At 42.6% G+C, this 21,438-nt stretch overlaps 1 protein-coding gene and 1 long non-coding RNA gene across 4 annotated transcripts in view; one reads left to right on the top strand and one right to left on the bottom strand.

Annotated features, from left to right (window-relative positions):
* LOC146500645 (FERM, ARHGEF and pleckstrin domain-containing protein 1-like) overlaps window positions 1-21,438 on the bottom strand; it is a 56,668-nt gene that overhangs the window by 20,627 nt on the left and 14,603 nt on the right. For all 3 annotated transcript variants that reach the window (XM_085134428.1, XM_085134430.1, XM_085134429.1), the window contains exons 3-6: window positions 1,947-2,051; window positions 1,807-1,849; window positions 1,552-1,630; window positions 681-778 (exon numbers count right to left, since the gene is read on the bottom strand). In XM_085134428.1, the coding sequence (XP_084990554.1) occupies window positions 681-778; window positions 1,552-1,630; window positions 1,807-1,849; window positions 1,947-2,051 (325 nt within the window). The remainder of the gene's footprint in view (window positions 1-680; window positions 779-1,551; window positions 1,631-1,806; window positions 1,850-1,946; window positions 2,052-21,438) is intronic.
* On the top strand, window positions 12,245-16,889 carry LOC146500646 (uncharacterized). The gene is made up of 2 exons (XR_014869685.1): window positions 12,245-12,742; window positions 13,450-16,889. It is a non-coding gene; the product is annotated as an uncharacterized LOC146500646 (long non-coding RNA).

Genomic DNA, 21,438 nt, shown 5'->3' with positions numbered 1-21,438 from the left:
TATCCGTCTCTTAGCTGCTATTAAAATTAGGTAAACAAATCCTCTGATTAACAACAACACATGACATCTTACACCCTATAATTATTCATTTAACAAAAAAAAAGTCATCAAAAATGAAAAAGCAGTGTGTGAAAAACCCTCACTGCTTCTGCAGGAAATATGAGGCTAAGTAGCCGCCGGGTGCTGATAATCAAATGCACTTGATTAACTGATCATCAGCGAGTGCGAGCACCTCTATAAAAGCACTACTTTAGGCAGCTTGCTGATCTGGAGCCATTGTTTATTCACAGAATGCCAAGAATGAAAGACATCAGTGATTTTAGTGAAGGGATTGTTGCTGATGGTGATGATTTGGGAACTCCTCAAAGTATTCTAGAGACAAATGTGAGGCTAAATCACCGTTTACCTAGTTTTTCAGACACTGCTTCTACATTTTGTTGTTTTTTTGTCAAATAAATAACTACTTGTCATGTGTATTTATTTGTCTGAGGTTGTATTTACCTAATTTTAACAGCGGGTGAGGACTAGATTCTTTTTTATGACCTCTTTTCATGTAAAATCTTAGAACTGATACTGTACTTTGCGGTGTACTTGTTTTTTTTTACCATGACTGCCTTTCATCTATGTGTGTGTTTTGTTCCCATGAGCTTAATGACAAAAACAGCACCGGCGTTCCTTACATTGTATAATGTAGGAGACCATCAGAGCGGCGCTGGTGTCGTTGCAAGTCAGACGTCCACAGTAAAGGTCCTGTTTGATCTGGAGGGCAAACAGGTACCTGGGCCAAACACAAACAGCATTCACATTATACAAAAGGAGGAGCTGGAGTTTGGTGTTTTCTACCACCTGAATTCTGGATCAGATTGAAATCTACTGCTAAACTCAAACATGGCAGCCAAGAGGATTATTGCAAATTCTAACTAAATGAAAAGCATCTTTTGCCTTTCTTTGAACCACAGTCAGCTGGAACAACCGTACAGTTTAAATTCAGAAATCTATAAGAAGTAAAGTTAGTTTTCGGGACATTTCCTGAACACATTGCACCTCCTGGCTGTAGTCCAGCACAGAAACAAATATAGTCCTAATAAGAGGCATAATAATTACTTCGGTTTTTTGAGAACATCTAACGTCAGCGCCAACTAGTCAAGCAGTTTGCATCCACCTCCATCCTTCAGCTGCCGAGTTTGCCAAAAAATGTTTTCAATGTCTTTTGCATTTTCAAATCAATGAATAATTATGACAAATAACCAGGATATAAAGTCCAGAACAAGAAAGGAGAAACCGGAAAACCATTAGCGCCACACTAATCTCCCAAGAGCTAAATCAGAAACATGGCAGCCCTGATATGTGAACAGCATAGCGTGGCGGGGCATAAATCTTGTGGGAACCGCAGCACGTTTCATGTTTCCACCATTGTTTTCAGTCACAGTGGAAATAAGTGACACTGATTTACACTGACACACTGTATACAAGTGCACGTTTCATTGCCAAGCGGAAGATAAGCACGCTGTTGGGACGAAGATAAGTTATATCACACAGAGAGGAGCTCACCTCGTCAGCTCCTCCAGTAGCTGGGCGTGGTCCGGGGGGAAAAACTTCACAGAAAACCTCAGGATTGTGTGTTTCGGCCCTGCGTAAAAACAACAAAGAGATCTGCTATTGGACTGCATCAAATACACAAAACAGCAGCTCTTTGAAGCGAGATATGCTTCTCGCTCGCTTACAGGTTTTCTCCAGACAAACAAAGAAACGTCCACTGAGAGAGATTTCTTCAAAGAATAGGGTTTAGTATTTTAAAGCACTTACGCCTGAGCTGCTTGATAATGGGTTTGATATGGTCCAACCAAACCTGTGAAAGAGAGAAGACGGTCAACACGGAGCTGATTTTAGGGAAAGCAACGTTAGGTATGCTTGACAGAGGTTCCTCTGTGCTCTCATTTACTCACCATCATCTTTTGTTGGTTCTGAAACTCCAAGCCAAAGTAGTCACCCTCAATGAGATTCATGTGGGAGCACACGAGGTCAAACAGCACCTTGCCTGAGGCTTTTTGCTGTGAACAAAAGGAAAAGACAAAGAGCTATAGTTAATATAACACTGCAACAGTAACTATTCCTGTTTTAAAGTCAGCTTTTGTCCTCAGCATTGAAGTCAAAGGAGACTCTGGTATTTTATATGGTTACATACATAAAGCCAGCCAAACTTCTGGGCCGAATGACACAAAAGAGCACTCAGGCGCAAAAGAGCCCGGCTTTGTTGACCTGTCAAACCCCATGCGAGTGAATGCTACCCAAGTAGATAATCATTTTTTTGACTAAATTCCTCTGCCAGCCTTCGTCCTTCTATTCTTGCTTTCACGGGCTCGGTTGGTCACAAAACCCCTTCCTCCCTGCTGGAGCCAGAGGGGGAGGCAGATCCCGTCTTTGATCTGTGTTTTCAGTGTCACTGCTGTCACTGATGACGGCCCAGCGGCCTTTGAGGTTGATACAGTATCAGGACGGGATAAAGACCCTCCCCGACCACCTCCGTCCTCTCTCGCAGCGCGCGCAAACACTTTGAAGAAAGAGCGAGCAACCCACGTGCTGCCTGGCGATGTGACAACACACAAGCCTCAAAAATCCACCACATCTTTGGAGAGAGAAACTTTCCCATGTAAGGTCAAGTAAAAGTCAGGGATTTCCACTGAAACACTTCTGTTGCAGGCACCCTGAGAAGACAGAGCTCTGTCAGGCGCACACACAGCAGGAGAATTTCTGCCTGGCTGCTTCCTCGTGACTGCTTTGCACCAGAGCTGAGCGTGTCCCAGCTATAGCATGTGAGTGTTTGTAGTAGCAGTTCCCTTTGGTTTGGATAATGATCCAGGGATGTCTCCGAGTGGGTTTCAAGGAAGCAGTTTCTCCTGTGCTTTTACATAAAAGGAAGAGTGAGTCGCAGATAAAGACCCTCCCCGACCACCTCCGTCACATGAATTCACATGAATTCCCCTTCATGCAGCTGAACTGTATTAAAGGGTCTTGCCCGCCTTTAAATGTGTCTGGTGTTTCACAGGCAAAGAATGATACAGTCTGCGCTCCTGTTATTGCTCAAAGAATAAAAACAGAAGCTTAGCCAGCTTAGTGAAAGGGTTTACACTTTCACAAAAAAATCCAAAGTCTTTCCCAAACAAGCGCCCACTCACAACATCAGCCACTCCCCCCCCCCCCCCCCCCCCCCCCACCTCATGCGTCTGTCCTTCCTTCACAGCACTACTGTCTCTCGTCAGGCAGCGCAGAGGGTGTCCTCTGTCACCATATGGAAACAACTGGTTTCCATATGGTGACAAGCAGGCTAGAGGGAAAGAGCTTAAGCCCTTCTCACATGTTAATATTCCACCCTAACTGAGGCAAATGAACTCCTGAGTGACTTCTATATCTCATGTTTTCTGAACAAATGTGCCCTGCGGTGGCTCCAGGAAAACGTACGGCGGACAAACCACTGCGGATGCAGTGTTGAGGCTCAAGAGTGTTTGTGTCTCACGGATCCAGCCTTATAAATCTGCTGTCGGGGCAGAAATGACCGCGAGGCAAGCAGAGATGGGTAAGGCCGAGGCTGATTAAACAGTGCTTGATTAAATGCAGCTGTTGCAGACTGGAGTTAGGGCACTGCCATTTGACACCGCTGCAGCCGGCACAATAATAAGGCCGCTGTTAATGATGCACAAGACCCAAAGATGACAGCTGTACTGGCGCAGGCACTTGGAGGACACTTAGTAACACAGTACTCACTTTAGAGTCTCTAAAAGCCTAATTGCTGCAACGTAATAATGAAACCTGGCATAAAAGCAACTTGTCTTACAAAACCGAACCCTCTTAGTTGCCATTTTATTAGGTACACCTATCTATTAATAATATACCTCAATACAATAGACATTTAATCAATCCTAGCAGGATATAATCCACTTATTCTGTTTCAGAAGGGATATACAGTACTGGATTGGAGTAGTTTTAGTTAAATCTACCCAATAAAGTCCGAACCAACTGTTTACGAAGAAAGACGCTCATCTTTGGATAGTACAGGTGTTACTAGATTACTACAACTGACTCCATTTTTTTCATTGGGGGACCTGTAGACAGGGATTTTCTCTTATTCAGCCACAAAGGCAATAAGACCATGAGATCAATGTACACTATATGGACTATATACTGAGCCACACCTCTTAGTCATTCTATTCAGGTGTTTCATTCAATCCCATTGTCGCTGATGAATGAAATCAAGCACGTATTCATGCTGTCTGTCTTTACAAACATTTCTGAGGAATGAGCTGTTATAGCACAGCTGCAACAAGTCTTTGGTGAAATTTCTTCCCTTCTAGACAATCCACAGTGAGCTGTATAGTAAGTGGTAATATTGCAAAGTCAAAGCATTCACGAACCACAGCAATTCAAATGGTAAATGGTAAATGGCCTGTATTTGTATAGTGCTTTTCTAGTCCCTAAGGACCCCAAAGCGCTTTACACAACCTGTCATCCACCCATTCACACACACATTCACACACTGGTGATGGCAAGCTACATTGTAGCCACAGCCACCCTGGCGCCCACTGACAGAGGCGAGGCTGCCGGACACTGGTGCCACCGGGCCCTCTGACCACCACCAGTAGGCAACTGACTTTAACATCACCACTGGGAGCTTCATTGTATGGGCTGCCATGGCAGCAGCATCTCCTTGCAAGCCCAGTGTTGGCTTGAGTGATGTAAAGCATGCCACCGCTGGACTGTGGAGAAAAGGAAACGTGCTGCAGTGATAAATCTCATCTCGTTTCTCTATCTGGCAGTCTGGACACCAGACTGAGTTTAGTCTGGGTTTAGTGAATAGCAGGAAACACTGCCTGCCTGAATGCACGGTGCCAGCTGTAAAGGTTGGTGGAGGAAGGATAATGCTATGGGTTGTTTTCTAGTTCCAGTGAAGGGAAATGTTAATGTTTTCGCTCACTGAGACATTTTTTTATAGTTCTATCCTTTCAGCTTTTGCAGAGGCTTTTTCTGTTCCAGTGAGACTGTGCCCCATTGCACAAAGCTCAGTCCAAAGAATGGATAGATGATTTGGGTATGGAACACCTTAACTGTACCACACTGAGCCCTAACCTCAACCCCACCGTACCTTTGAGATAAACTAGAAAGAAGATTGCCGGCTAGGCCCTCTCATCCAACATCAACGTCTGACCTTAGAAATGCTATTAAATAGGCACAAATTGCCGCAGACAAGCTTCAAAAGCTTGTAGAAAGTCTTCCCAAAAAGAGGGGAAGCTGTTGTAGCTGTAAGGGGGGAACAATTTCCATAATAATGCACATGGATTTACAATTCCAATTCCCAAAAAGTTGGGATGATGTGTAAAGTGCAAAAAAAAACAACCCAGAATTCAGTGATTTGCAAATCCCCAAATTTCCAATAGAACATGGAAAACATCAAATGTATTAACTGGGAAAATTACTGAGACCAAATCATTTCTGATCTATTCACAGCAGAGATTCTGACCTTTCAAGTTCAAGTATCACAAATAAAATAAATGAAGGCTCTGTTCAAGTGTACCATTAAACCATGGCAGTGTGACAGTGAGCCAGCTTGCAACTGAAGTGGGAATGAAATCCAATTGTTCTTTATTTCTGAATGGGTGCCTGCATGTTGGTAATGAGTGCCATAGCTGCCACATATTGTCAAGCACATATATGTGGGTAAATCCCAAACGTGTTGATACATGCTAACACTTTCAGAAGCTACATTAAATTAGCTGTTTTTTTAGCATTTCCAGAGCTTACATTTGCTGGCACTAGTCGGTACTACAATGGGTCTTGAAGAAAACACAGATATTAATGTTCTGTGGGAATAATTTCTTCACAATTCTTTGGTTTTCTTTCCAATGTTGTTGGGTCTGTAGCCAACAATATCAAGTGCCCTGAGGCAACTGTTGTTATGAATTTGTGTTTCAAACTGAATTGAAATATTGACTTGTAGCAATGGCCTAGTGTGAAAGTCTGGATTAAGAAACATCTGATTTAAAGGGACAGTTAACTTAACCATTCAGGTTGTTTTGGAGTGAGATGCCCATATTTGAAGATATCAGCTTTAGAAAATATTATCCCCTGTTGAAAATAATGGGACCCGATGGCACTTCCCTTGAGGTGCTCCAAGCTCCAAAAACATTAATGTGAAAATGTCAGCAGCGATATCTCCTTCTAGAAATCATAACCCAGTTACTTGAAACCCTCAAACCCTGTTGTGAGCACTTTAATGTAGGAACTCTGTTTATGTGCATTCTTTTGGCATCTGAAGCAGCACAAGGCAAGTGCGATCATGCTCCATTAGATTCAAGGAAAGTCACTGATTTCCACAGCTGATATCTCAAAAACTGGGCAATGCACACCAAAACAATGTAGACGGGTCATTAGCACTACAGGCCACAGACAAAAATACTTGAATTTAATCTCAGAGTGACCTGTTCATTTAATTTAATTTAGGTCACTGAAGCTGTAAAGACACAAGGTAATTTACTGTGTCAATTCACTGAACCATTAATTACAGCAAAGCTGTCTGTTTTTATATCCTCTGTTCATCCAGATGGCAAACAGTACATTTAACTCTTTAAAACATAAACAATGAAATAATTGCCCGAAATTTATATATAAATATATTTGATGATTACTGATGATTGAGAAGTCTCAAAAAAATCACACAAGCTGTATCAAATTAAATACACTAGGTGTTAAGGGGTTAAAAATCTAGGCATCAAAGTAGTCTCTAAGAAGACTGCACAAGCACCAATAAAGTCAAAAGGCCAACGCTAAGGTGTACAACAATCAGACAAAAACGAAGCTGTGACTTCTTCCCTCTGACAGTGCAGCTGACTCAAACCTCTACATACATGTCGTGCAGCCTCCGCTTTCAACTGAAAGGTTACAGTCTTAGGAAACATCATCATCAGGACCTGACATTTCTTTCATCATCTGGAATGCCAAGAAAATGTCACCAATCTTCCTTTTCATGGCCTCTATCTATAAAAAAAAAAAAAGGTTTACAGTTTACATAGGAGCTGTCAATTGCAGCATGAGGCGACGCTTTCTGAATCGGCAATCTCAGACCAGACAAGACGCGCCGGGAGACTCTGTCTGGGTTCATCAGGCTTAAACATAGACTCATAGGAAGCTACAACTGTTTACATGTGTGTGAGTGCGAGTATCGCTACGCCGCTGCATTGCCCTCTGCATGCTCCGACTGACAAAATGCAGCTAAATAAAGATGACAGCAATGTCTGCCTGGGTTTCCACTTCAGGGTAGACCAAACACTCCCCTCCAGCACCCTTTGTTACTAAGCTCCTGTCAGCAAAAACAGATAAAGGTCAGGTGTAAAGCAGCTCTGTGTTCCCTCTACTATTCCCCTGCAGGAGATATTCGTATGGCCCACTTCACCCACAAAAAGCTAGGCCAGGCGATGCTGGACAAACCTGAGGTTGTGTGGGGTGATGGGGGTGGGTGCCGTAGATGGCAAACAGACTGCGAGTGCCTCGAGGCTCCAGATGGACAGAAAAAACAAAGGGAATCGTGTCTGGTTGAATATACTGGTTGGTGCATGGGAGGAGTTGATGCTGGCATTAAAGCAAAGGGGTTAGACATGACTGAAGAGGGACGTAAGAGTTTATTCTTTGTCTTTTCCTGTGTCGTGGTAAACTTGTGCCTGCTGGTTCAGTTAAACCTTGACAGAATGTAGAGTGATACTCTGCTAACAGGAGGTTTACAGCCGTGACATTCAGCAACGTCACAGGAAGCCGACTGAAGTCACGGATGAAAGAGATGTGTGTCATTCAAAGAAAGGAATAAGCAAGTGGTTAAAGGTCAATTTTCAGATTCAAAATATCTGCAGCGCTTATCTGATAAGGTCCCAGACAGGCTTAGCACTATTATAAAAGTAGTTATTTATTTATTTTTAAGTGATATCAAACCGACGTTTGATTGACTTAGTGCCGGAGACTGAAAGTGAGCTTTGCCAGGCAAAACCTTTGCGTCATACTTGTCACTGTGGTAGAAGTGGAAAACCCCAGGAACGAGTCTTAAGTGAACGACGTCTCTTTTGATAAAGCTGCTGTAGGCAGGGCTGAGATTACAAAGTGTTTACAGTAGCAGGCACATGCATCCTAGCTGGAATCCCTCTTGAAACCGCTAACTAACCATCCCATACTCCCATGGGTTCTGTCTCATTAAAGCCAACTATTCAAAGTACTGTCCTGCACATGTGGGCGTCTTTGCATCTGTGCTGTGGTGCCCGAGGAGGGGGAATGAGGGCAGGACAGAGAAGTCAGGAGCAGCTAAAGCTCATTCAGATTCAGGTCATGCTCCACAGAGGTTCTCAGGGTGACTTGACTACAGCAGGGATATGACAAAGGGATAAAAGGAGGGAGACGAACCCGCTGATAATCCCGTCAAATTACTGGCGTGCTCCCGGAGCTCATACAGATATGTGATGAGGCATATATTGAACTGTTTTAACGGACGTGAAACACTTATCATGACATCTAAAAGTATTATTGTCCTTTTAGGAAATAATCAGCAGGTAAATGATTTAACTATCAAGCCCCCCCAGAGCCACTCTGTTACACGAGAGAGGAGTGGACAACCATGAAAATAACGCCTGGATCCTGACAGAGGTAGAAAACACCTCCTCCTGCTTCTCTCTTGGAACCCCCCACCCCCGGACTCATTACGTTGCCCGCCTAGCCTCCCAGGAGTCAGGGCTGCAAGAACCATATTGATTTTGCATAAAGTACAATTAAGTGTCCTGTTGTGGCCATTGTCCTGCTGAATATCTGTGCATCTGCGCAAAGACCTCCCACTGTCAGTCGCTGCACGACAAATTAGCACAGTTGCAGGTTTGCATCGTTAGTGGAGACGGTAAACAAGCAGCAGCAGAGTTCAACCAAACATACCAGCATGCTTCGCAAAGATAAAGCTACGGGACAACGTTAAACCCACACTGAGCCAACACAACGCAAAGTCCTATCAGGCCTTAACCCAACACTGAGCATAATTAAAATATGCAAGAGGGCAAGAGCGGGTTTTAAGGCAGCTGGAATTACCAAAAAGATTGGCCTCTTTTTTTCTTCTTCATCTGTCCAAATCGCTTTCAGAGTGCCTCAAATTCTGAACCCATGCTGGGTATTCTCCACCACCGCCTCTCTTCAGAGCTGGGGATTACTGTCACTCAGAGGGAGGATGCGTCACTTCACATTTAGGCAGAAACTCCCCATTTAGCTAAGCTCGATAAAGGCAGCCTGAAGAACAGAATTCGTTTTGTGTCACCGCATTACCATAAAAAATACAAAAAAAAAAGAAAGAAAAAAAAGAATGAGCCCAAAATACATTTGCCGCCAAATAAAGAAAATAAAATACAGAAATTCAGTCTCCATCCAGCGTTATGAGGTCAAGATATTTTTTTCCAGATTATCAGATGTCATCTCACCAGATTCTAAAGACCTGCATGCATAAGATATGCTAAAAAACAGCCATTACCTGCTGATTTAAAAGCAAATTGTGTAACTGCAGCTGTAAATACAGTTTTCCTGCAAAGGTAATTATCACCACCTGCAGAATTAAGAGACCGTGTGTTCTCTCGCGTAGCTGTGAGTACTGTGGAGCTCTGTACGTGTGCGCAGGCAATCAATAGGTTAATTAGGAGCTTAATTAACTGTAACTGTGAGAGATAACTCCCACAAGGTCAGGCCAATAGGGAGAAAGCGAAAAAGGCAATCCTTATATATATATTATATAATCTCAATACAAAAACATGTCAAAGAGGTAATTCTTAATGGTTTAGCACCAGCCATGCCTTGCCTGACCTTTACGTCTGATGGTCTTATTACAGAATACACCAGAGAGCTGAGCAAAAGACATTATCAAGTGAACTATTAGGTTTATCGTAACACCAGCTACAGCGGTATATGGGGCTGAAGTTAAATGTGATTACCTGTGATGCTTTGGAGACTGAGCGATGTAATAATGGTCTAAATTAATCTGTAACATATAAAATATCACCACACGAGGCACGAAACCAAGAAAAAAAAAACCCCATTAAACCCTCATCAGTGCTCTGCATAACAAACTGGAAAAACTACAAGCCACAATCTGTCACAGTCTGCCAGGAACAAACATAACTAAATCAGGGCTACAGTCCAATTTCATGCACCTAGTCCGAGTAAACTCGGCCACTACGTGCCAGGATCATTTATATCCCCACAGTGTGACGCTTCCCCTCTGCTCAGAATTTTCAAAGCACATCTGCAGTTGAGCATGTTGGATGTTTGTCTCTAAACACATTCTTTCAATATTTTTGGAATATTTATTTTCCTAATTTAACTCTGAGCACTGCTGGGACTGTAAGACAACATGCAAAATCGAAAATTAATATCAGAACAGCAGAACAAACAGCTGTTGATTTAGCAATCTGGGCACTGGCTCCCACAGTCTGAGACGGGCCAGGTATACTTTACCGAGCTTCCAACCTGCACAAATCCATCAGATGCTAAAAAGATGGGACGCCCTCTGGAAAAATTAATATCCAAAGTATGCTAATTAACTGTAAGCAAATGTGCCACGCTGCATACATAAACAGCAGCTTGCTAACAGAAGCTAATATTGGAGCCTACGTAGTGATCTATATAATCACTGTGATGTCTGCTTGTGTGCTCTGTGTGCTGTAGAGATCAAGAAAAAGAGAGACTGAGGCAATAATATGGGATGGCATTAAAGCAGAAAGCATAATTAACAAGAAGCTCATAGTGTGGCAGAATTCACAGCCAGCACCCATTAATTATTATACCACATACTAATGCAAAAACAGCTCAAACAAACAAACAAACAAGTCCAAAATTCATTCTCATTTTCACAATATGATCACAGAGACCGCATATAAAACAAAGAATTAACCATTAACTAATGGAGGGACTAATGCAGTCCTTGAGTTTGGCATTCTAGCCTCTGTGGTGGAGTGGGTCTGACTGAGTGACCGAATACCTCAACTTCTTTTTTTGCCTATTTTACTCTAAATGGGGCCGCAGTTTACCAAGTGAGCCTTTAAGGTGTATAACATAAACCCTGAAACTAGCAAGTAAGTACAGAAACTCATCAGGAAGATTTTATGAGATTATGGATTAAGTGAGCCATAGCGTCATTTTCCTACTTAATTAGACCTCTTTGCCATTAGAGGAGTCTCCCCTTACTTTCTATATAAACGTATATATACCAAATTTTTCAGACGCTAAGGCGCACTGGATTATAAGGCGCATGAAGCGAAACAAAACAGTCAGATAAGTCAAACGTTACTCAACTCATTCTTCTTGCTTCCACTTCCGTACCATTGATTCATTAATGTTGAATTCTCTCCCAGCTGCTCTATTCCCATGTTGTTGCAGTATATTAATGACTAACCTCTATTGTAGATGGATTATCTCAGTTGTTCTCCTGACTAAAGTTTGGTCTGTTTACAGCATCCTGCCATGCGATTACATTTGTCTCTAACCATCAGGAACCCTCATGTTAACTTTTATTAAGTGGAAAAAAAGTTAGGGTTCATCCTCCAGCTTCACTGTGTTTATGTTATGCTAACATAGCTGTGTTGCTAGCATCATGTAGCACATCATTCAACTTCAGCAACCCTACAAACGTCACTGCTGTTTAGTTTTCTGTCTTCATTTATGTTGAAAGTAATAGCAGAGCTGTACATTTTAATTTATTCAGAAATCCCTCAGTCAGAACACGGTGTATTATATTTAGATGGAAGCAAGCGAGCTAACTCTCTGCTAACTTCTAACTCATAAATTCTGTTTTCATGGATGCCTGGATGTTAAACGTAATTGTTACACCTGGTAAAGCAGCCATGGTGATTATTTTATTAAAGATGAAAGAGTTTAGACAGTTTTTAACTCTCAGTGATGCTGCAGTGTTCGTTTGACTTTGGGACCTGAAGAAGACGGAGTTTTGGACCCAGATTACTCCATGAGGCTCCTGACTATGGCAGCCGTAATGCTCCAACAATCCATCAAGCGGTGCAGCTTCATAGCTCAACAAAGTTGTGCTAAAACATTTTTTGACAGCTTTTTGAGCACCGGGTACCACATAAAATCAGTTTGAGGTCAGTAAGCACAACCAGAATTCATACATAAAGCGCACCGGATTATAAGGCGCACTGTCAATTTTTGACTCAACTGCTCATTTAAGCAAATATCTAATACGCCAATCACACACAGCAACTCTGGTCTGAGTATTTTAGAAACTGCTGCACAACCATCTTTAGGGTTTACAGAGAATGGCCCGAAAAAGAGAAAATTTCCGGTGAGCAGCAGTTCTCTGGAAGACAAAGTCTTGTTGATATTAGAGTTCAGACAAGAATAGCCAGACTGCTTCAAGTTGATAAAAAGGTAACTTTTCCTTCTTCTATTGTTTGCTTAATTTAGGGGTCGTCACAGGATATCACCTGCCTCCATCTCTGCCTATCCCTCGTATTGTCCCGTGTCACAGCAACCCACCTTCACTATATCCATGGATCTTCTCTGTGGTCTTCTTCTTTTCCTCTTGTCTATTCAACATCCTTCTTCCAGTATACTCACTATCCCTCCTCTGCACATGTCCAAACACATGAGCCTTGCCTCTCTAGCTACTTGATCTGTTCCACTGATATACACATTTCTAGTTCTGCCATCCATCTCCTGCCTAACATCATGCGTCAACCTGTCCATCAACACTGCAAACAAGAATGGGCTCAGAGCAGATTTCTTACGTAATCCTTCCTCCACTTTGATCTGTAACTCCTACCGCACACCTCACCGTTGTCTCTCTGTCCTCACACATGTCCTGCACCACCCTCACATACTTATGTGCCACTGCACAGTTCCTCTTCTCTAGTTCTGCAAAGACACAGCGCAACTTCTGAAGTGCTCTTTCTCGCCATGTAGTCATACTCTCAAGTTAACCTAGCTTTAAAAAAATCAGTCCTATATCTGCATGGTATGATTCATCAACTTAACCCTCTGTAGTTACTAAAGCTCTGCACATCACCCTTTTTTTGAAAATCGATACCAGTAAAATTCATCAGGCCTCTAATTGACCAGGATTGTGTTAAACCATGTTGTTAAAAAGCCCAATGCTCTCTCTCCTAATCATCTCCATATTGTCTCAAACTTATTTCTGGAACAGGACAATACGTTCATCAGCTCTTAGTCCAACAGAAGATCTTTGGGAACAGGAGATTCACATGATGGAGCTGAAATCTGCAGGCACTATGTGATGCTGTCATGTCAATATGGACCAAAATCTCTAAGGAATATTTCCAGCACCTGGCATGAAGATGCCTCTAACAGTTTACAAGGCAAGACGTGGTCCAACCAGGTACTAGCAAGGCGTAGCTAACAAACTGGACAGTCAGTGTATAGGCTGCCACAAACAGTGTGGGATACTGTTTAAGCCAGCTGATCTTTCAATATCTTTTGTTTTATGAGAGTATAATCAGAAATGTTGGAAGCTTGCACTTTCAGATTCTAAAAATACCGCATGAGTCAAAGCCAGATATGACTGTCCATTTCTCTTTTGATTTTCCAAATCAATTTTATATCATGCAAATTCAATAGAATCCCATTCAACACACTACCTAATATGTAGAAAAACAAATGCAACACTGCCAAAGAAAAGCTTTTTCCAGTCTGAACATGTCACTCCGTTCATGATTTGGCACTGTTGAAGCTTGCTACTGCCTGGAGTGTAGCATCAACACACTGAATCAAAGTCTGAGAAACCAGCTTTCTGCCTCACCACCAGACTACCACAGATTTTCCTGAGTGGGCTGCCCTGTGAGAAAGATAAGACCCGGGAGCTTGTGTGGTGTTTAAGAGATGTTTTTTCCTCCCACTGGTGGAGCAGGCGGGTCTCTGAGGAATACTGTCCTGCTGCACGCTCCTTCCTTTACACATAATCTCCACCAGCAATAAATAAAGACAGGAGCACATGCTCTCTTAGTGGTGAGGCCAATCAATTGGCCTTCTCAAGATTAGCCCTAAACTACTTAGCTCTTAGAGCAGCAAATCCAGAGGCCCTCTGCCCTGTGATGCAGTCAGGTAAGTGTCTCTCAGCTGCTGTGACCTGACATCCCAAACTTTCAGCGGCTACAAAAGAGCTTCAACAGTTGAACTGAAATTTGCATGCTTTACCCACTGCTACACAACCTGTACTGGCAAAGTGTCTAATTTTGTACAATATAATAGGTCAGAAGGAATCAGATGAACACAACACAGGTTAATTAATCTATAATTGAGAAAAACACACCAAAAATAATTAGAGTCCCCCCTCCCCAAAGAAATCAATATGTCAAAGATCACATTTAAGCACTTTAATATATTCACACTGAAACTCTAATTATCTCCTGGCCGCCAGTCAGCTGGGATTTCCTTGTCAGAATATAGATTACCTAAGAACACACAGGCCTAGAGAGCAGAGCCTCAGACCAAATCTGGACGAGGATTAAGGTCAACAACCTGGGAATCGCCCTCAGTTTATAACTGCACCAGTGATATAACCAGGCTACCGAGGCACATGTGTTCATAGCACAAATGCACAATGCAGAGGTATCTGATTAAAAGTCCAATTAAGCCTGGCTTGTATTCTCATTTTTTCTCTTGACTTTTCTCTTGGCTTTGAGATGACAATAACAGGTGCTTAAAAAAAAGCAGCTGGTAGTACTTAGGCACAGTGGTTGAGCCAAATGCTGTTAACACTCACGTAATAGTCATGCTAACATGCGGCTGTTTTGAGGGAATAATGTTGCCTCTGTTCATCATCTTAGTTGAGTGCATTTACGCGCTCAAGTTTGCTAATTAGAACAAGATATAAGAATCTGAAAACAAAAAGGTCAGCGCAGGGATTCTTCAGGACCCGGAGCAACCATCAGTATTCATCTTGAGGGGGGAATCAATTCTTCTTCTGTCCCTTTAGGGGTTCCTACGGCAGATCAGCTACCTCCCTTTCATCCTATCCCTCCTTGCACCAACCGTCTGCATGTCCTCCTTCACTAGATCCATGAATCTTCTCTGTGGTCTTCCTATCTTGCTCCTGCCTGCTAGGTCCATATTTAACAACCTTTATCCAGTATATCCACTACCACTCCTCTGGGCATGTCAAACAATATCACCCTTGCCTCTTTAACTTTCGCCATGAATGCTGGTGCCAAATCTATTTTTTCAGGATTTACTCCTAGGAGATTACCAACATCATCAGAATTTATAACATGTATGGACAAAACTCTGAGGCTATAATCAAGAAGTAGATTTTGCAGGATCTAGTTTGTTATCTTGCATGCCATGGATATCTGTATCAATCCATCCAATACAGAAAGTCCTGGTTTAAGCGAATTCTCTGAAGAACTCAAAGACTCAGTGCTATCTGAATCAGATTTACGCAGCATAAAGTAAAGTGCACAATGTCATTGTTTGTTGTTCTCTGGGGAGGCCATTCAGAGTGCCTCCTTTATACCATGTTGGAAACATACCAGAAGTCAGCAGCTGCTAAATCAGTTACAGACACCACCAGTGGGATTTTTTTTAAAAAAGAAGAAAGACATTTTGCTGCGTGTGCTCTTGTTGTGTTTTTCCTCTGTTTGGACTGACACTGAATGTGTGAACAGCTGTACTTATTTTTGAGGAAAAAATAAGCATGGTGGTGCGAGACCTGTGTTGGCTTCATAAACTTTGCAAAACTGCATTACACTGCACATTTCAATATAGCAGAGTTTAAAGCTTCTTCACTTTGCATGAACCTGTAGCTGTCTCCAGAAGATGAGAAATAACGTCCTGGTCCTGAGGTAAAAGCTCACATTTAAGAGTGCTGGTAGAGAAACTCGAGCAGAGAAATAAGCCAGCAAATGAATGAAAGAGCAGACAGAGGCTCAGTAAAGGCAGCTGTTGCTGTGCGTCTGCAGGCTGAGTTCCCGGGACTAGAGAATACCCGTTTTTCTACTGGCAGATGGAGCGTGACCAAGAACCATGGCAGGAAAACTGTGATTCCTGTAATCTGAGGGAAAAAAATCAGCTGAAGGAAGGCTTGCGGTTAAGCAAATAGTAAGCAATTATAAAATGATGACAGATCAATCTTTCCATGGTGTGATGCATGCTCTACTTTTAGAGGAATGGTTTACACTATTTTGCTGTGTAATAATGTTGTAATTACTGTGGCCGCTTCAGGGATCTTTGGAAGTTAAAATACGGTGGTGCAAATGTTATACCCAGCTCATGGCTTTTCAAGCACACCCAAAAACCATTACTGTACGCTGTATGGTGAGCACTACAACATCTGCCCGAGGAAATGTGCACAATGGACTCATGTTTTAGAGTGCTGGAGCTGAAGGGTTTTCAGAGAGTGAAACAACCCACTCTGACTAATTTAGCCATTCATAAACAATGGATGAGGGGTTAACATGAGTGTTTCTGTGAGTAAGAGGTTTAAAAAGCAATCTCTCGTAGGTGTGTGAAGTTTAAATGCGGGCCTGGGGTTTGTCTCACCAAGAGAGATTAGCACTCAAAGCAACCGAGGTTTTCAGTCTCGCAATGCTGCCTCGTTTTTTAACTGAGCGGAAGATATCCATGGTAACCTCTTGGTTGTGGCATGGCGACTCTGCTCTGGTGGCGGCTCAAAAATGTGTCGAGTGTCACTCTTTTAGCCAAACGACTCAGTGAAATGATTTTTCCAAAGCATCGACGCAAACACCAACATGAGTGAGACAATTTCTCAACTGTGGCCATGAGACAGATCTCTTCTGTCTTTTAGAAAAGGGTTCCAGCACAGTGAGGAAACAATCTGTATCATTTGACCAAAAGAAAACTATAAACAGGTTGTCATCAGCTGATTAAGCCGTAATTATCTTCTGCCGTTTTTCACATTTTTAGTAGTCTATGTGGGATTTCTGAGCATTATTGCGACTACTAAGCAACATTTCTTTAATAGTGAGGACCACTTATGTGAATATGTACATCATGAACATAGACATGGATCTACATCCACACATATGGCGGTCAAGAAGTGCCAGCACAGGCTAAAGTGTGGGCAGACAGCCTCCCCACACAATCACTGGTGAAGGATGCTGGAGGCCTAAGTACACACCAACAATTCTATGCTATTAATTTCAAAATCCTACTTCACCTCGTTCTGAAGTTATTGCATTCACATTATTTTCAGAAAACTTAATCTCTTTTAAGGAGACACTCTATCCGGTCGTTAAGTGATGACGTGACGAATCCTACTTAAGCTCAGTTTTTAAAACCTTAGGATGTAACTACAGCCCAGCCCATGCAGCAGTATATGAATGACTAACCTCGTATTGTGGATGGATTATCTCAGTTGTTCTCCTGGCTGAAGTTTGGTCCTTTCACAGCATCATGCCATGCGATTACATTTGTTCCTGACCACCGAGAACACTCACATTAACTTTTATCGAGTGGAAAAAAAGTTAGCTTGTTTATATTATGCTAACATAGCTGTGTCGCTAGCGGTCACGTAGCACATCATTATATACCGGCTAGCCAAACTTCAGTAACCCTACAAACGTCACTGCTGTTTAGTTTTCTGTCTTCATTTATGTTGGAAGTGATAACAGAGTTGTACGTTTTAATTTGTTTCCAAAACCCCGCAGTCAGGACATGCTATATTGTGTTTAGATAGAAGTTAGCGAGCTAACTTCCTGCTAACTTCTAACTCCGTTAAATGTCATAAATTCCGTTTTCATGGATGCCTGGATGTTAAACTCAATTGTTACACCTGGTAGAGCAGAACGCTGATCATTTTATTAAAGATGAAAGACTTTAGACAGTTTTTCAACTCTCAGTAATGCCATAGTGATCGTTTGATATATGGACCTGCAGCGGAGTTTAGGCCCAGACACGGCTAGTGACGTCAGACTTAACGACCGGATACCATGCAGACATACGCCATTTTTCAGCTAATAGCTCTTCTTGTTGGTACACAAATGCACTGTGTTGCCTTCCGCATTAAAGAAATGGAAACAAATGGCTCCTTGGAAGCAAACATAAAGGGTGCTTCAAGACTTTTGCACAGTAATGTACAATCCCTCATTCTTGAACTGTGGGGAACGGATTAATGCGCAGTCCTATAGGTGCTTTGACCCTATTCTGCTTATAAGCCAAAAGTGGTGGTAACACTGGCAACAATCCCTCACAGATAATTGACGTATACACAGTATAGGCTCGATATTTAGCAAGAATTCCTGGATTCTGTTGAATCAGCCATCAGCTGTTGCTTTTCTCCTTTGTCAGCTCTTCGAAACTTCTGGTTGTTTGTACAAGAAAAATGACAGGTTACTGACGTTGTATGCCAGTACACAAAGACACCAAGCATCTTTCAACTCCCACTTTTAACATAAAGGAGGAATTACTTCATGAACCACTCTGCAGCACAATGAACATTTGGGGGGGGGGGGTTGCCTAAATTAAAGGGAAAATAGTTCAATTACTACATTCTGTGTTCTCTGCAGCTATTTCTATTACTTGCCTGTATATTAGCTGTTTGCTCACTGTCTACGTGCCCACTTTGCTTGAGATTGTTCTTGATCGACTGATGTGACTGTCTCTGGTGGAACACCACATGCTGGGTTAGGCTAGCAAGCTCCAAGTCTCTGATTTCTGCTCTTTTTGTCATGGAATCTGTCTCCTGTCCGTCTTCACCAGAGCAGGAAAGCCACATTTTCAATAACCAGCAAAAAGGCAGGAAAAGAGGACAAGAGGTCATCATTTTTGCGAAATTACGCTATTGTACTACTTTGTTTACTCAGCATTGTTCGCCACAAATGCTGGGCTTATTCAAACCCCATGGTTCACATCTGACTGCGGAGTGTAATCACCTACTTACATTACGGTCATTCAAGTGCAATTTCTCTGACTAAACAGGCTAAATGGTTCCATGCTGCCTCTCTGTCTAAAGGAGGTCAACTGAGCCTATGTGAACGAGCACCCAGACGACATTGCTCCATAATGACTCCCAATGAAATAAAGCAAGTGAGTCATCCAGTACGACAAGACCTGTGTCTCCAGAGAAACGTCACAAGAAGATAAAATATCCCCAATTCTGCTCCTTTTATGCTACTTTAAGGTTATCAAGCAGCTTGACTCTCTTATTGGACTCGTGTGGTTGACGAGGACACAAACAGGAAAGCTTCATTCTGGCTTTGACAAAAGGTAACTTGAACTGGCTATTCTGCAAACACTTGGCATGACAAGTTCTCTTAAGGAGTGCTCCGAAGACATAAAGTTCCCTGAACAGGCCGATCCCAAGCCCCGCTGGTTGTCTGAAAGCAGACGTCCCCTGGAATGAATCCTCTGATATCACAGAGCTCTGACTCTTTTTGCTCCAGACTTCCGCACATCGTTTCTCAATAGAGATGGACGAAAAGCTCAAGAGCAGCTCGACTAAAGGTCAAATCCCCCCCACCCCCCCCCCAAAAAAAACTTTCAAGTTTGGTTTCTCCAGGACAAATGATAACTTTTGGTTTGCTAGTCTCCAAAGTAGATTATGCAACAGTTTCCACTTTAATAACAAGGGGTAAGAGAGGGCAGCTTTGTCATGGCAGACGCTCTCCGGTGGGCGTAAGTACAGCTGGGGTTTCTGGTTTAAATAGTTCACTCCCTCCCTCTTTCTCTCTCTCTCACACACACATGCTCTCATGTCCCTCCCTCAATCTCTGCTTCATTCACCCTGACTCTTCCTCCCACACGTTTCTTCTATTTACCCACGAGACCCCAAATTCAATTACAGTCAGGGTGCCGTGGGAGGCAGACTCAGGTGCAGCTGAAAGGCATTCTCGTACACAACATGTTGGGCAACTGCATCATGGGAGTGACTTCACTGCAGGCAGAGCTACAGCCCTGACCAAACGCACAGCCTTCAGCACTTTTTTATGTTTTAATTACCCATCAAGTATTGCAAAAAATAACACGAGAAAAGGAAGGGCAGCACATGTGTTGTACAAATTTCTAACTGATAAGAAGATTTCAGCAGGAGAGCAGCAGAGGTACAGCCACAGCACCCGGAGTGGATAAGGATAATCCCATGATATCACACTGCTAGTCCGTTCTGACATGTTAATTAGCCCTCAGAATCTCAATGAGAAATTCATAATTCATTGAAGAGGGGCACTGCTGTCGTGAAGCTGCTGTGCAGCCGAGGCAAACCAGCTCTCGTGAGGGTCTCACCCTTTATCTGAGACCAGAAGGACATCACAGGGAAAACTGCGGGCTCACTAAGAGCGGCACGGGCGCCACACCCATCACGAGCTGTGATGTCTACCTACCCCGCTGCTACTCAGTCAGTGGGATACAGCAGTTCAAAAGCTTAATGAAAAGCGAGCCCATCGAAGCTGCAGTCAAACGGCGTGTGGAAGTCAGAGGATCCCCCGTCTTCACGAGTCGGTCACGAGACGAAAAGAATCACGGGTTATGTTTGCGTTCGCCTCGTCCTTTCTTTGCAAACTGACAGCAGGCAAATGGTCACATCGGCAGATAGAGTCGACCGTCGCTGCTGTGTGAACCAAACAAATACGACGATCCTCCACAAAGACATATCCATCTTGGTTACCATAGGAACAAGACTTATTATAAAGGCATCAGTTTTCCCAAAGCACCTGTGCACAGTATAGGAAGCAGAGCAGCATGATATTGTCAGGCACAACATGACAGCGTCAGTGACAGCTTTCATCAGTGGCTCTGTGCTGTTTCACTCTGTGTCTCCACGAAATACTGTGGATAATGTACGGGGAACTGAAATCTACATTTACAGCTGTGTTTACACTGTCGCCTGTTTGCTTTTGCTTTACAGGGAATTGAGGGGTTACACGTAATGGAAATATTTGCTATACAAGAGCTCCAGTAATACAAGTGCTCTCTATTTGCCTCATAGGAAAAACAGCCAAACTATTTCTGAGACAACATTTCCTTTCATTATTGATTAATATAGAGACTATGTTTCCTAATTAATAGCTTATTAACACAAATAACTGTAAAAATGGTGCTGATTAATTTTCCATTGTCTAGTTGTTGGTTAATTGTATGTTTTGCAGCCTTTAATTGTGATACATGATGGATATCTAAATTCAGCATGCTGCAATACACTGTCTGGGAAGGCTTTGGCTAGCTAGAAACATAACTTCACAAAGTTAATCCAACAAAAATCCCATAATGTTGCTCAGTTGTTTCCAAGTAAAGCTAACGATAAGCTCTGGTATTTCTTCACCATACTCAGTCAAAACCACGCAACTGTTTGGTCATCCTTCTTTGGGAAATCCACTGCTCTGATAGGAAGCAGCAAGAATCTGTAGGCAGGGACAGATATTTTGTTCTGAAAGCTTTGTGGGTTGTGTTTGAAGACTTTTA

This window comes from Neolamprologus multifasciatus, chromosome 16 (assembly GCF_963576455.1).
Source record: "Neolamprologus multifasciatus chromosome 16, fNeoMul1.2, whole genome shotgun sequence".
In the NCBI taxonomy this organism is placed as follows: domain Eukaryota; kingdom Metazoa; phylum Chordata; class Actinopteri; order Cichliformes; family Cichlidae; genus Neolamprologus; species Neolamprologus multifasciatus.
This window is presented reverse-complemented; position numbering and strand designations above follow the sequence as displayed.